This window comes from Meles meles, chromosome 12 (assembly GCF_922984935.1).
Source record: "Meles meles chromosome 12, mMelMel3.1 paternal haplotype, whole genome shotgun sequence".
NCBI classification, from domain to species: Eukaryota; Metazoa; Chordata; class Mammalia; order Carnivora; family Mustelidae; genus Meles; species Meles meles.
The window spans coordinates 31,247,690-31,263,697 of NC_060077.1; the positions used below are offsets into that span (position 1 = coordinate 31,247,690).

The following is a 16,008-nucleotide window of genomic DNA, read 5'->3' on the forward strand; positions in this document are numbered from 1 at the left end:
GCTCCAGGCCCTGCACAGAGGCTGAGGGCCCATGGCTCTGCCTAACTGACTCCCTTCTTCCTGCTTAGAGTCATAGCCATGGTGAGAAGTCACAGGGCCATCCTCCCTCCCTGGTGCTCAGCCTTTGCACTCCTGTCCTATCATGTCCTTAAAAGACAGGTGGCAGCCTCCCCACCTCGCCATCCTGAGAGAGAGTTAAGAGGCACAGAGTTAAGAAGCCTACAGCCATACTTGGTTGGGACAGATGGGCAGATGCTGGGCTAGGCCCTAAGGCTGGGAGACACTGCCATGCAACGCTGCCAGTCAGATCGCCTGTTGGCAGTCTGCTGCTTTGATCTTAAATTCTGATTTAACTAAGGAAGTACTACTTCATGGACATACTGCCCTCTAAAGTAATCCTAAGCAGAACAGATGAAGCTGAAGATGTGTGTGTGCACATGCGTTCTAGCGCCTGCTGAAACAGAAAAATCCAGCAAATGCTTCCAATCAATGCGATATAAGATAATGCTGACTGTGTCTCCCGGAGCTCAGTTTTTTTCCTTGTGGATACACAGAAATCCAAATTTGGTATCACTAATGAGTCAAGAAAACACAGTAAGGTCCTACTGCCCAATTCTCTCTGAACGTGGGGATCGTACATGGGACTTGATCTGCCTACTGCCAGCACGGCCTCGTGTGCAGCATGTGGGTGTCCAGGTGCTTTCGGAAAAAGCTCTACATCAGCTTTGGCCTTTTCCTCACCCTGTGGCTCCTGGGGCTGAAGGAGACTCCTGCTCCCTGGGAAGCACACACTTACCCCAAGAGTAGTGTTCTGCTTGTTGTAGCCGGCAAAGTGAAGGATGCTTTCAGTGGCCATGGCCAGCCCTGTGTGCTGGGACAGTCCTGACACCCAGTTCTGATGCTTGTTCAGATATTCCTGAAGTCAGAAACAAAAAAAGTCTCTTTTATTTTAAAGGTATGTAAGGTAGTAGAGCAAACCCTGGTTCCAATGTTGGGTCCAGACCCTGCGGGAGCCTCAGTAAGTTAAAGCGCTCCCCAACTGGCTACTGCTCATGCATGAACAAGGCCGATTGCTCAGAGCAGCCAGCACGCACAGTAAATGTGAGAGGACCGCTTATTCTTTTAGCACATCCTTGCTGACCATCTGCTACCTGCCAGGTCCTGTGCACCGCAGAACACAGAGTGGCAGAGTCCTGGTCGTGCTGTCAACATGCGGGCAGTTCTTCTGCCAGAGCACTCTGCTGTGAAGGGGCTTGATCGGCAGCAGGAGGACAGAGCAAGGGCCTGAGTCTGCCTGGCCAACCGTGGAGGGGGATGCCAGGGCAAAGGGACAGCTGGCAGGGTCAGAGATGTGAGAAGGCCTTCAGCTCTGGGGACTGTCAGGGGTCAGCAGTGCAGGAGCAGCAAATACAAGGGGCTAGATGGTAGGCGGCAAGCCTGGGCCAGAGATAGGCCAGGTCCAGAAAGGCCTTGTCTGCCAGGTGAGGGAGATTAGGGCGGGCCACAGGACTCCCCTTGGGAAAGTGCATGAGCACTAACTTACAAAACTGTGTCAGTGGTATTGGAGGGTTCACGAAGCCCCCGAAACCCAACCATGGACCCTATAGTGACGGGGAGAGGCTAATGAACAGAGGTAGTGGGGAAGTGCGCTGAGCAGATTTGCTAGTAAAACTGGTCCACTGTGGTGGGCAACACAGAGGATGGCAGGAGGCCCAGGTGGGATGGGAACACCACGGCTGGGCAGTGAGGGCTCGATGGCAGGTGGGGTGGCGTTCAGATGGACTAGATGTGCAGGGGGAAGGGAAACAGGGCCTGGGGCGATACCAAAGGGAGGGCTGGTAGAAGCACCAAGACCAGTCCAAGTCTTGCATTTTCCACTCCCCTCCCAGACCACGCTTTAAAAAATACATAGCTCTCCCTATTGCAGGCTTTTTTGGTTTAATGAACCTTTTTAGAAATGAAAGGTGGTTCCCCTCTTTAGACCTTAGCCTTGAGAACTGAAGCCCCTCTTCTCCATGTGAACAAACAAACAAAAAATCAGTTCCTAAATATGAACAGTTTGAGAAAGTACCCCAGCCTGAAGAGGACCAGTGTATCCACTAGACGGCAACTGTTATCAAGTTCCAGGCATGGCCAAGTTACAAGGCCCACCTCTGTGCAGCTTAGCTGCTGAGTGCCTAATGGAGGGCTTATTTATTTTTTTTCTATTTCCCCAATTCCTCTAACCTCATTGCTCCAACACCTTTGTGGAAGGAGGAGCTGTACAGCGACCCTAGGTTCCACTCATGGACGCTAACAAAATGCTTTTTCAAACAGCCTCCGAGGCTCTTGGGGCTAGTTGCTCTGTCCTTCCTGGATTCCAGATCCAGAGACAGTTTGGAACTAGCTTTGTCCTGACAAGTGTTGCTGAGGGCAACTTCACACGCCCCTCTCAATGCACCTTCTCTTTATTAAGCCAGATTTCCTCTAGCAGGATTTTTCTTATCTTTGATCTCTTTTGAGGTGACTTTTTCCTCTCGTATATTGTGGTATTTCTGGTCCATCTCTGCTTGACCAGAATAATGGCTCACTTTGTGGTCCTTTGTGTTCACAACCCAGTTCTTTGGTCTGAAAAGGCTCACGTGCACCTCCATGTGCAGCCCGGATAGGGCTCTACTGGGACAGCAGCCTCACTCCAGCTCCAGAATCCGGCCGAAGTGCTGCTGCTGGACTGAGAGGCCCCCCCATGAACCATGTCGCCCATGCCCATCTTGCAAGCAGCCCTAAGTCCTGCCATAAACCTGGTACCTACCTGGTGTGAGCAGTCAGGTTCCTGAGGCCCGCCTACCCAGGGATCCCACTGCATCTGCCTCCCTCACCTACGACCTGTACCCTTAACCCCCCAAGGTGTTCCCGCCGAAGAGCAGCCTCTGAGGCTTCTGTTATTCTCAGGCACTAGACTGATGTTTTTGGTCTGTTTACTCCCGCTAGTGTTATCTTATTTCGAATTTGCTACCTCTGTGAAAGCTCTTTGGTTCACTTGAAAGAGCGTAACAAAGTTGCTTTTTGGTGATTTCAAGAGAGTACCTGTAAGTGGGACTTGGTGACTGTGGGTGCCCACTTCATTGCCTCCTGTAGGATCATTCCACAGCGCGCGGCGAAGTCCTTCACGATGCTCTGGAAGAGCGTGTGATCAAGCCGAGGTCAGTGTATGCGGGGCATCAGAGGATGCTAGCTACAGACTGTAGTTAGCTACTGCTGGGGGCTGAAGTGCATCCCCGAAACCCATGTGTTGAAGCCCTAGCCCCCAGGAACTCAGAATGTGACAGTACTTGGAGATGGAGCTTTTAAAGACGTGACTAAGGTAAAATCATATGGGTGGGTCCTAATTCCATCTGACTGGTGTCCTCCAAAGAGGAGGAGATTAGGACTCAGGCACAGAGGGAAGATGTGAGGACACAAGAACAGGAAAGGTATCTAAAAGCCAAGGAAAGAGGCTTCTGAAGAGATTAACCCTGCCAACACCTTGATCTCAGACTTCCAGCCCCCAGAACTGTGAAAAAATACATTTCTGTTGTCTAAGCCACTCAGTCTGTGGCATTTAACCATGGCAGCCCTAGAAAATGATTACAGTGACCATGTTCCAACCCCAAGGCTCTGGGTATAGGATACAGACATCCCAGTCTGTAATCCTGGCATAAGACAGGGCCTCACACGTCCACTGGGGGAGCCTCATCACCATGCGGGGATCTCCCTGCTGGCAGCTGGTCTGGCTGGAGGCCCCAAGGCTGGGACATAACCTGGCCCAGGTCTGAGCTGAGCTTCAACCTGCCACAGTGGGGGTTCCGAGTCAGACCTCACATGGCACATCCTCCTTACCCGGAGCCACTCACTCCATCTACTTCCCACAGTGCCGCACAAAGCCGAAGTCATGTTACTCAACTACCACAATGACAGTCTGCACACCCCACAGCAGTGAAGTTTGTCTAACAGTCATGCTCGCTCATGCAGCTTGGAGGCACTATAAACTGACAGGCAGCTGAACAAAGGAAGGGCTTAGAGTCCCATGTGTGCAACGTGCCGGCCCTGACACTCGAGAATGCAATGAAAACGTCCCTTAATAAGGGGACGGCTGCCAGCCTACCTCCCGGGCTTCACAGGTGTCAGGAACAGTGATCCGATAGGGGGCATCAGGGATGTCATAGTAAGGCTGGTCCTTGTGAATGTCCTGAAAACACAACAAGGCTCCCTCTTTCAAACCGCTTTCCCTGGGCTGCCTCTGCTGAGCTGGGCCTCCAGCTCATACTGGGCAGCAGACTGCTCCCTTCCCCACACTTGTCCGGTCTGTGACAGACTTCCAAACTTGCTGCAGCTCACTGGGAAAGGCCAGGGTGGGATCTGGAGTCCCCACCCCCAATGTGGCTCCCTGTAGCATAAATGAGGCTCAGGCTGAAGGCAGGGACACTCACAGCGCTCAGCGACAATGACAGGGTCTGGAGGATGTCCAGCATGGTCTTCAGCACTGTCCCGCTCCAGAGCAAGTGGGGAAACCTACACCAAGAGCCATGTCTCAGTCAGGGGCCAAATAAGGAATCTCAGCTCCTTAAAGTGCTGCCTTGAGGGGCAGGTGGGGTGAGGTGCGAGCCCCACCTCCTGCTGCCCAGCAGAGGATCAGAGGCCTCCCAGGCAGGGCACTCAGTCAGAAACATCCCCAGGCTCTTGCCAGTCCCACACTTCAGGCCCCAAGCGTGACCCCGTGTGACCTGGTCTCAACCAGATACTGATCATCTTGGTTATACACTGGTTGAGCCACGCTCCCTCACTCCCCAAAGTGTCCCTCCTTGTTTCTGACCAAGCCTCAGTAATATTTTCACAAGATGGCACAAACAGAAAATGGGAGTATTTGTAGGACACCCTGGGACAAAGAGAAGAAGCTGCTCCTAAATGTGGTAGTCAGGGTTGAGAGGAGCCAACTCCACACAGCTCTGACTCATCGTGGCCCATTGCTTAGAAGGTCCAGCTCAGACACATGTCCTATGTGTGCTGCACTTGCTTTCTGGCCCTGCCTGGACCAGACACACAGTGCCTGCAGCAGGCTCCAGAACTCAGGGACCCTTGCAGGGATGTGTGGGCAAGCCCAGCATGGCTGCTTGCTGCCTCCCACCTTTATGCAGCTGACAGGCTGGCTCAGCCCACCTTTGAGGGTTCACATCTATGTGGGGCCATGTCCCATGAGTCTGCTTTGGCTCCCAGCACAGAGAGCCTGGAGTAGAAAAGGATCTGTGTGGGTTCTCCTTCCTCTCTGACTAGCCTGGAAGACACTGATTCAACCAGGATCCTCTGACTAGGCTCTGGGGTGGGAGATGTCACCTAGGATGGCTCTGAGCTTCTCAGAGTGAGCCCAGGGAGGCCCTGCAGCAGGAGAGGGTGGGATGCAGAGACACAGGCAGCAGGTGATACCCCTTGTCATGAGATACACTGTGAGCCTGGGAGGCTCAGCTGTTAAGTGTCTGCCTTTGGCTCAGGTCATAATCCTGGGGTCCTGGATGGAGTCCCACATTAGCCTCCCTGCTTGGTGGGAAGACTGCTTCTCCCTCTCCTACACCCCTGCTTGTGTTCCCTCTCTCGCTGTCTTTCTGTCAAATAAATGAATAAAATCTTAAAACAAAACAAAACAAAAAAACATCAATAGCTCAGAATGAGTGGAGGTTTCAGTACCGAACTTCAGACCTTGTAGCAAATTCCAAGACATTCTGAGGGAGGTTGCATTGCCATTTAAGAGTTTAAATTCTGACTCTAATTTTTCTACACTGATAGTGGAAGAATGGTTCTTACCCACGTTCCAAATTGAGAAGTTCACACACACACACACACACACACACACACACACACACACACACAGCATTAGAAGGAAATGAGCTTACTTATCCACCAGACCAGACAAATACTTGTCTGCCACCCTCCGTATCCTCTTGTGAATGTGGTTGAAGTTCACCAACAGAAACTGCGCGTGCCGCTCGAGCTCCTCTTCATTCTCCTTGGTCTTGGCCTAGAGATTCCAAAGACACAGGTACGACAGGTGCCCTCCACGTGCCTCAGGCAGACACCCATTCACACTCCAACAAGGCTTACTTACTTTATCTGCCATCATGTTCAGGAAGGCATCAAATACTTTGTCTGCGACAGCAATCACACACTGTATCATGCCTGAAATGAGGAGGTTTCCACAGGTCAGGAGCGGCAAGGGAAAGGGAACAATCCCAGCCATTTTCAAATATTTTGTTTGGAAAAGATGTTGGACTAATAGAGGAGTGGCAGAGAGAGCAAAGAGTTGCCATGTAAGCATCTAGCTTCTGATTTTAGCAGCTCTTTTGTCAAAACTAAGAAGCTGACAATGATACCATACGCTTACCTAAGTTTTAGGCTTTATTTGGATTTCCCCTTTTCCCCTCTATCCCTTTTCTGTCCCAGGATCCAATGAGGTTGCCACATTGCATTGCCAATCAGATCTCCTTAGTCTCCCACAATCTGTGTTGATTCCTGAGTCTGTTCTTGCCTTTCATGACCTTGACACTTCTGAAGAGCATAGGCATTTCATAGGATGTCCCTCAATTTAGGTGTGCCTGATGCTTGCTCATGATTAGACTAAGGTGAGAGGATGTTAGGGTAATCCCACAGATGTGAAGTGGCCTTCTTGCCGTATGGTGGGATGGGGGTGTGTGAAATCAGTATCTCCCACTGCTGGCGAGGCTGACCTTGATTGCTCAGATACAGTGGTGTATGTCAGGTTTCCCACTGTGCAGTTACTATTTCTCCCTTTTCATGCTTTATTCTTCAGAAGGGAGTCACTGTGTCCAGCCCACACTCGGGGAGGGGAATTAAGCAGCAGCTCCTGGAAGGGCATGTGGGTATAAGTCAAAAACACCACAGTCACTGGGAAATGCTCTGGGGAAGATACTTTGAGGTTATGCAGACATGTCATTTCTCTTTAAGGTTTTGCCCCCTGGCTTTCGCACCTGTTACTGGGCTCTGCCTGCAGCAGGTACTCTGGTCTCACTGGGATTTTCTGTTTTCTTCACTCTTTCTAGTTTTAGTAATTGGAATTTTTTAAGGGAAGTCCGTCCCTTCTTCCCCATGTCATTTGTTCAATCACCTAATCACTATGGACTCATGGATATGTATTCCATTCACTGGGTTATAATCTGTTACTGTCATTATTTTGTTGCTGAAATTGTTCCAGCGTTGGTCATTAGGAGCTCTTTCAGGCAGGCTCCTGTTTCCTTGTGACATGCCCACAGGCCTTTCATTTTCTTCTTCTTCTTCCTCTTTTTCTTTTTTTTCCCTTCACAAGACCTTCCTTTCTGGCACTGTGAGCTGTCCTAGACGCATCTTGTATTTTCCCGGCAGCCTTGGCTCCCTTTACTGCAGAATGGTGTTTAGAAACCAAGATCCAGGCACCGGGTGCGGTTGTGGCTCCCAGGGTGCAAAGCAGAATTTAAAAAGCAACAGTGGGGGTGCCTGGGTGGCTCAGTGGGTTAAGCCTCTGCCTTCGGCTCAGGTCATGATCTCAGGGTCCTGGGATCGAGCCCCGCATCGGGCTCCCTGCTCAGCAGGGAGCCAGCTTCCCCGTCTCTCTCTGCCTGCCTCTCTGCCTACTTGTGATCTCTCTGTGTGTCAAATAAATAAATAAAATCCTTAAAAAAAAAAACAAAAAAAGCAACAGTGGGGCGCAAACATCATATGCTGATGTCATTAAATGCCTCTCGCCCTCTAGTGCTGGCCCATTTATGGTCTTTGGGGTGGCTAAATGACAGGACTGCAAGGGCAGCAGGGCGGGGACAGCAGGCAGGCACTGCACCTCTGTGCCCCAGGCCCAGCCAGAGGCTGAAACATAAAGAGGCATCACGTATGTGTTTTTCATCAGGAAAAACAGGCCCCTGAAACTCTAAAGAGACCTGGAAAGTGATTAGTGTGACCTGGACAGACGCGCCAGCAGGGAGAGGCTAATCTCTAAGAAGTTGGGTTTGGTGGAGGAAATTTGTTTTGGGGGTGTGTTCAGTGTAATATCTTCTCATGTAGCTCTTAGGAAACTGAAAGTGTAAGTTCCTAATGAAAAACCGTCAGATAGTGGTGAGATGCCAGTGATGATCATGCAGTAGTCTCTATGGAGATTTTTACTTAAAAACAGCCACTTTCCTTTTTGTGCTCTAAGTTAGCTTGGGATTACCTCGGTCTTAGTCTGTACTGACTGACTGTAGCTGGCAGGCTACACAGGAACACACGGGGGCTTGGCTCACACCGCACAGAGGATGTCCCAGCCATCCCCTTCAGGGGCTTCTTACAATCTCTCTCCTGCTTGGTTCTGAAAACTCATCAATAACCAACTTCCAAAGATATCTCCTTCCCACCTCCCACATTTTAGGGGAGAAAAGGAAGAGGAAAGTACACTCAGTGTGTACACATTTATCAGCTTAACCCTCAGTACCATATTTAGGACAAAAATAACCCATTTGGAAATCAGGTGGAAGAGTACAATGTACTGTGAATATTAAGTGTTGGTAAAGTGGACATCAGGCCCCATGGCAATTGAATTTCCTCTTTTTAAAAATTTTATTTTTATTTAAATTCAATTGTATTAACCTATAGTGTATTATTAATTTCCGAGGCAGAATTTAGTGACTGATCAGTTGCACATAGCACCCAGTGCCCATTACATCAAGTGCACTCCTTAATGCCCATCACACCCAGTTACCCCATCCCCTACCCACCTCCCCTCCAGTAACCCTCAGTTTGTTTCCTAGAGTTTCATTGTCTCTTATGGTTTGTCTTCCTCTCTGTGATTTCCGCGTCCCTCTGTTTTTCTCTTATTTTACTTTACCTTCCCTTCCCCTATGTTCATCTGTTTTGTTTCTTAAATTCTACATATGAGTAAAATCATATGGCATTTGTCTTTCTCTGACTTATTTCGCTCAGTATAATACCCTTAAAAAATTCCAATTACTAAAACTAGAAAGAGTGAAGAAAATAGAAAATCCCAGTGAGACCAGAGTACCTGCTGCAGTTCCATCCACATCATTGCAAATGGTAAGATTTCATTCTTTCTGATGGCTGAGTAATATTCCACATCTTTTTAATTCATTCATCTGTCAATGGATATCTGAACTCTTTCTATATTTTGGCTATTGTGGACATTGCTGCTATAAACATTGGGGTGCATGTGCCCCTTTGAATCACTAAGTCTGTATCCTTTGGATAAATACCTAGTAGTGCAATTACTGGATCGTAGGGTAGCTCTACTTTTAACTTTGGAGGAACCTCCATACTGTTTTCCACAATTTAATTTCCTCTTACAACACAGCGACAGAGAAACAAAGCTCAGAAGAAAATTCTAATTTAGCTTTAGAAAGGTAACTGATTCTGTCTATAGATATTCTCATTAGGAGGCTGGCAAAATGTGGCAGGTTCTTAGGCCCCTAGGGGTTGGCAGTCTCAATTTCTTTTTGTTGCTTACCCTCCCTCCTTGAATCAAAGAAACTCAGACTGACCCAACTGTCTAGCACAAAATAGTTGTTAAATAGACAATGGGTGGATAGACGAAGAGAGCAAATCAATGAACAGCTCAGCCAGTGGTTAACAGTGTCTCTACTATACCCCCAAGTGGTCCTGGGGCATGTGTGTGGGACCTCCTGAGTGTGGGACTCCTCTCCTGTATCCTGCACCAGTGGAAGAGGTCTCCTAGCATACAAACAGCCTGCATGTATCTTCCACCCTCGCCTCTAAAGGGCTCCTCCTAGTCTAGTCCTTCCCAGCACCACCTGCAGGGGGAGCTTGCAAAACCCTCAGTAGGTCTTTCTCTGCCAACCCCCCCAAATAAGTTTACCCACTCAATTTCCCAACTGTCGTGCATAGCAGGAAGGGTTCTTTAAAGGACATATTGGACAAAGGTCTTACATGAGACAGCACCTCAGAATCCCTGGGGTGATTTTAAAAGAGATTCTTGAAGGGCTGATTTTTCAATAATAGAAAAAACATTACCAGAATTATCTGGGGATTAATTCTCCACTGGCAAGAACAAATTGATAGATTCTTCCCTGTGCCAATGGCTTCTAAACATGGGAAGGACTCCTCACTACTAACTGTACTTAATTAATAATAAATTTATTGATTTTAAGAATTCTCCATTAGCATTCCTCGAAATAGTTACCCACACAATTAATCAATGAAGACTCAAGGATCTACTGCACTCAATTCCCTCAAATATTTAAGCAAAATTACAAAACTGATCAAATTTTTCTAAGCATTTAATTAAAACCTGTGTCTAATATTTCAGAATCTCTTAAATTTTTAACACTTTAAAAATCAACACATAGACCAATAGAAGGATGCTTAAAACCCATCAGCGACCTTATACTAAAACTGGTCAAACAGTGACTATACTATGCACTTAATTTTTTTTCTCTGCAGTCTCAATTTTAATAACTCTTCTCATTTTTATTCTCATTTTTATCTTAGGTTTCTCACTAGAATTTCAGTAACTCTAATATTTTTATACCACTGGAGAATTTCATTTATTTGTTTTCCCAGGAGTCTGGTGCTTTTAGGACTGGCTGCACCTGAGACTCTCTGCGCACTCAGGATTTGAGGACATTTGCATCATCGGACTTGTAAGCCTTTGTGTTTCATATAGATCTCTTTATTCTGAAACTTCCCCAGAAACGATGCAGTCGTTTGGACTGTGGATCATTGGTGCACAGGTCCTGATAGTCTGGCCTAGCCTGATGCGCCACTGGAAGTGTCCATGGTCCTGAGTGGGGTCTCCTTAGGGCCGGCAGGACTAGTGAAGCATGGAGCCCCACACAGAACGTCTGAATCTGTCCCCCTAGCAAGCTCTCTAACAGCTACTTTCAGCTAACAGAGTACCTTTAACTGGCTACTCTGTACGACGCCTCTGCCCCGTCACCTGCTGGGCACCCTTTCTACCTGGTCACTCTTGGAGGCCAGACATGACTTTATTGCAGGTGCTAGGCCTCTTCCTGGACTGTGTGGCTCTTTCCTCTTGTTCACTCTTTCCTGATTCTACAAAAGAAATAACTACTTATCTCTACTTCACAAACACTTAGTGGAAAAAACAAACATCTTAGACATATAAACTCATATATCCAATATATTCTGTATTACTGTTATGTATTTATATTATATCTGTTGCTTTGCTAAAATATGCAGATTATATATATCTTAGTGTATTTGGATATACACATTATCCTATTTATTTGCCCTTCTTTTAAGCAAAATAATAAAAATATGTATTCATGTTCAAACTGTGATACTCTGTCCGTTGGGAGTCCTTTGAAATTGGTTCTTCATCCTCCTAGCTGCTCTGAACATTTAAAAAGCATAAAAAAGTCAAAAGATGCTCTAGGTCCATCAACGACTATGTGAGGAGCCCAGGATCCTTTTCGCACGGGACAGTATTAGAGACTGAAATTTGGGAGTTGGAGCGTACAAGCATTGAGGGTGGACAAGAGTGATGCTCCTTAAGACTATATCGTTATAAGGTTATAACCTTATAACCTTAATCTTTCCAATGTAGCATGTAACTACATAAAACTATTTTCTTCACATAGGCAGAAAACTGGGAGTAGTATTCCTTATTAGACTATTAAAGCTCATCTCCTGATCGGAGTACCACAACAAGGAACTTACCAGACTTGTCCTTCTGAATAGCTTTATCTTCAAAGTAGCAGAACATTACCTGGAAGCGGTCAGGATCTGTTGAGCGCAGTACCCTAGCAAGGAGAACAGTTTGGAGTAAATTTTGAGAAGTCCAGGCCCTCCCCCCCTGTCACAGATGTGGTGGCCCCAGAACTGGTGAGGCTGCGAAGAACCAATAACCCATGCCACTTCGAGGGTCATGTGCTCACCCTGATTTTCTGTAGGGAATTACCCACCCTCTCTCATAACGTTCCCACATCATTCCACCCAGCAACCCACCCCTAGTGATAGATTTTAAGGGTTATGTCCATAAGGATTCTCCTAAGTGTGCTGGCTAAATGGCCACCGAGAGACTAGTTGGTTACACCAAAGTAAACCCATTTAATGGCACATCACATAGCCACCAAAACAAGAGGTGACGCCACATGCACCACTACAGAAAAACACCCAAGATGCACTGTTCCATGAGACAGCAAGGTGCGGGGGAAACGGGGACAGCACGATGTCAGTGACAGATTTCCAAAAGGCTTCCATGCGCCTTTGATGTGTAGGATATACATGTCTGCATTTATAGACAATTTCTAGAGAACTTCTAAAAGGGAAAGTAAAACTATCAAGATCCAGGGGATCTCTGGATTCGGAGCCAGGAAAGTGAGATTTGTATTTTTCATCTTGAGCATCTTCTGCACCATCCCAATGTTTTCCTTCTCTTTTTTATTTTATGTGCCATTTTTACTTTTATAGTAGCTGTTTGGGACTACTTAGTTGAGGGCCTCCACTAAGATAGCACAGCCCATGTGCACACAGGCAAGTGCTTGGTGGAGTGCATCTGTGTGGGCTTCTGCACTGACCGTCTGTGAGTCAAACCTCAGTAGGGCAGGCCAGCTGACTTTAATTAAGCACATGCATTCCTGAGTGCTCAGGTTCACAGCTTTTACGATTTCTCATATTGCCAACTTTGCTGTTTTTAAAAAAAAAATTTTTTTTTAGCAAGAGAGATTGAGAGAGAGAGTGCACATGTGGCGGGGGTGGGGGCAGAGGAAGAGAGAGAGAGCATCCCAAGCAGACTCTCGCTGAGCACGGAACCCAAGCTGGGCCTCGATCTCACCCCAAGCCAAAACCAAAGTCGGGTACTCAGCTGACTATGCCACCACAAGGCCCCACTTTGCTGTTTTAAAGCTCTTGTAATAACCAGTGGCTGGGACCCGAAGCCACGTTCCTGAATAAAGGCTTTAGTGCTGCTTCTCCATGCTGACAATGCTCTCAGAGGCCTGGCAGGCAATCTCAGATGGGAGCTGGGCTCTTGGGAGCTGCCCGGGGGCTGTTCCCTGATGGTCTTGCTCTACCAGCCCACTCCACAGTGCGTTCTGAGATCCTGAGAACTCCATTCATGGGCAGCCTTGTGGGGAAGCAGGAGACAGCCCTGCCTGCGGGCACATGAGGCTGAGAGGGTCCGGGGACATGCCTTGTAGCCATTCAACCTCGGAGCAAACCATGTTTTTGTCTGTGTTGGCTTGCTTGTTTTGTCTTGGTTGGTTACTCTTTCAAAATATATTCTTTATAGAAAGGACAAGAGGGAACTATACTAACACACATAGGGAATGGTGGTGGGATCAGTGGTTTTTCCTCTCTATTTATTTCCAAGTTTATGTGTAATGTTCTTATATTACTTTTGTAAAAAAATGAAAAAAGCATTTTTTTTTCAAATTACAATGAAAAGCGTTTTCATTTTCATTTTTTTTCATTTCGTGGCTCTGTGGAACTCTGGGGGAGAAGGGGGTCACTAGTTTTCAAATTCTGCTCTGTTGTGGCACCCTCAGGCTACCAAGAGGCAGGGAGGAAGGGACACGGCAGGAAGGTGGGTCCTCACCCCCACTCACCCAAAACAGCCTTAATCTATTTTATATGTTGAGCTTCGGAGTAAGAGTTCTTTTACCAGAGGGTTTCATGGCACCAAATAAAGATTAAATTGGTGGCATTGGGGCACCTGGGTGGCTCAGTGGGGTGGGGCCTCTGCCTTTGGCTCAGGTCATGATCCCAGGGTCCTGGGATCAAGCCCTGCATCAGGCTCTCTGCTCAGCAGGGAGCCTGCTTCCTCCTCTTTCTCTGCCTCTATGCCTACTTGTGATCTCTGTCTGTCAAATAAATAAATAAAATCTTTAAAAAAAAATGTGGCATTCACCAAATATTCCTCCTGTTATGAACTAACACTTTCTTTTTCAAACCACTGGTAAACTTTTTCTATAACTTATTGCACCTATCCTATGATTCAACAAACAGGCGACATGAAATCTGACCTCTTCTGACGATAGGGACATATCATTCTGTAGCCAGTGTAGTCAGCTACAGCCCAAGGGGCCCTCAGGCCTTACCACGCTGGAGCTGGAGCATTCACACAGGCAGCAGTGCTCTGAGCACCCTAGCTGCTTCTTCCAGCCATCATTTAGAAGAGGCAGCATGGCACAGTGCTTAACAGACTACTTGGATCTCAGTCCTAGTCAGGAATTATTATCTTAGGTAAGTAACTAAACCGCTCGGTGTCTCCGTTTCCCCACCTGTAAAATGGTGAGTAACACTGCCTACCTCATAGGCTTGTTGGACAATGTGTCAATACATGTAAATTAGCGCAGTGCCTGGCATGGCACAAGCACTCAATCCATGTTAATACTGGTATTGTCATGATGGCAATTATTAGAGCTAATAGGTCTGCCATGGTTATACATGCATCCTGAGCGCCGGGTCCCTGTGGGGCTGTTTTGGGATAGGCCCCTTCCCACTTCCCATTTGCTGTTTGTACTCAGCTGTGGTCCTACAAACCAGTGCAATGAATGTCTCTGAATATGCTCAGGGAGGGCCAGTTCCTAACGGGGGCTCTTGCGCAGTCCAATGGACTGAGTTTGCAACGTCTATAGTGACTGCTCAGAAGGCTGTTCCTTATAAGGAGAAGATGATAGGGGAGTTTAGATACCTAGGGATTTATAAGTTGTGGTGTTTGGTGCCCAATAGGGAGGAGCACACAAGAAGAGTGGTTTTGGTTTTTGCTTTTTAAGAAAGCTTGCATGAGCTGGGAGGAAGTGAAAAGAGTCCCATGCCCAGAAGGCAGAGAAGTTTAAAAATTAGCTTCAGGGTGGCTGTGCTGGGAGGCAAAGGCCTGGGTACCTCATATATTCCAGGCGGTAAACAGACAGGAGATAGGTGGACATAGCAAAGTCCAGCTTGTTGATGAGGGCGGACACTTCGGGAGCAGGGTCCAGCAGGTTGATGATGGTGCTGCGGAGCTCGCTCAGTTCAGCCTGGGGGGAAAGAAATGCTTGAGGGCTCACACAGGCACCCAGGGGGAAGGTGACCCTCCCCCAAGAGCCGTGGAAAGCATGTGATAACAAGGACAATGAAAGAGCTTAGTGAAACCCCTGCCCTGCATCATCCATCCCTGGCAGGGCAAGAATACTTACGGGGGTGACTGTGTCGTTTTTCATGGCTGAGTTATACTGGAGAACAGAGCGCAAGGGCTCTTTGCTGGGAAACGTGAGCAGGGGTGACTTGGTGGCTATTTCACAGACCCCCTCGTACCATTCTTCTGGCCAGAGTCCTGCAAGAGAGTATACATGAGTGAGACCACCACCTTACTCCAGAAGCACTGTGAGGCAGGTAACCCTGACCATTTCTGGAGTCCTGGGTCCTTTGCGTCAATTTTCCCCTAAATGCGGCACAGAAATGAATTTGTTTCCTAACTCAGACGGATTTTTCCTAAGATACAGAGCACTGTCAGAACCCTAAACTACATCTGGGAAGTGTAACATTTACAATCACTTGTAGGAATCAGCAGCTGAATTTGGGCGAATTTTGAATGCATGCACATTCCTAATTAAGGAGAGCTCTGTCTCACCTTTTTTGTCAGGCTGCACTCTGTCTTCCCCGGGGCAGCAAGGATCCCCTTACCTGAGCCCTCCACTGCAAATCCCATCAGCACGGAATAGAGCCAGAAATCCCGGAAGAGTTTCTGCAGCCGAGGCTTGGCTTCTTTGATGGGAGGTAACCTTCGGGTGAGCTGATGCGCAGAGAACAGAGGGAAAAAAGAGGTTATTTGCTCACAAGCCCTAAAACCTACAGATGTAAAATCAATCCCAGACTCATTCTCCAAGAATCAGTCAGTCATTTTGGGTAGGAAAAGACACATTGAGCAGTGACCGACACTTCTTGATCAATTCACTGGTAAATACTCCCCCACTGAGCAAACATTTATTGAGTAGCTAATGTGCACCAGGCACCACGCCTGGGAGGTGAAAAGCCCCATTCTAAAAAGGTCTTTCTGCCGAG

General features: G+C 47.6%; 1 protein-coding gene across 1 annotated transcript in view; it reads right to left on the reverse strand.

Moving 5' to 3' along the window:
- The window catches only part of PI4KA (phosphatidylinositol 4-kinase alpha), a 119,277-nt gene that overhangs the window by 29,192 nt on the left and 74,077 nt on the right, over positions 1-16,008 (reverse strand). The window contains exons 20-29 of the mRNA XM_046025499.1: positions 15,631-15,739; positions 15,144-15,280; positions 14,851-14,984; positions 11,683-11,765; positions 6,116-6,186; positions 5,904-6,028; positions 4,449-4,530; positions 4,124-4,207; positions 3,067-3,156; positions 797-916 (exon numbers count right to left, since the gene is read on the reverse strand). Coding sequence (XP_045881455.1) covers positions 797-916; positions 3,067-3,156; positions 4,124-4,207; positions 4,449-4,530; positions 5,904-6,028; positions 6,116-6,186; positions 11,683-11,765; positions 14,851-14,984; positions 15,144-15,280; positions 15,631-15,739 — 1,035 coding nt within the window. The remainder of the gene's footprint in view (positions 1-796; positions 917-3,066; positions 3,157-4,123; positions 4,208-4,448; positions 4,531-5,903; positions 6,029-6,115; positions 6,187-11,682; positions 11,766-14,850; positions 14,985-15,143; positions 15,281-15,630; positions 15,740-16,008) is intronic.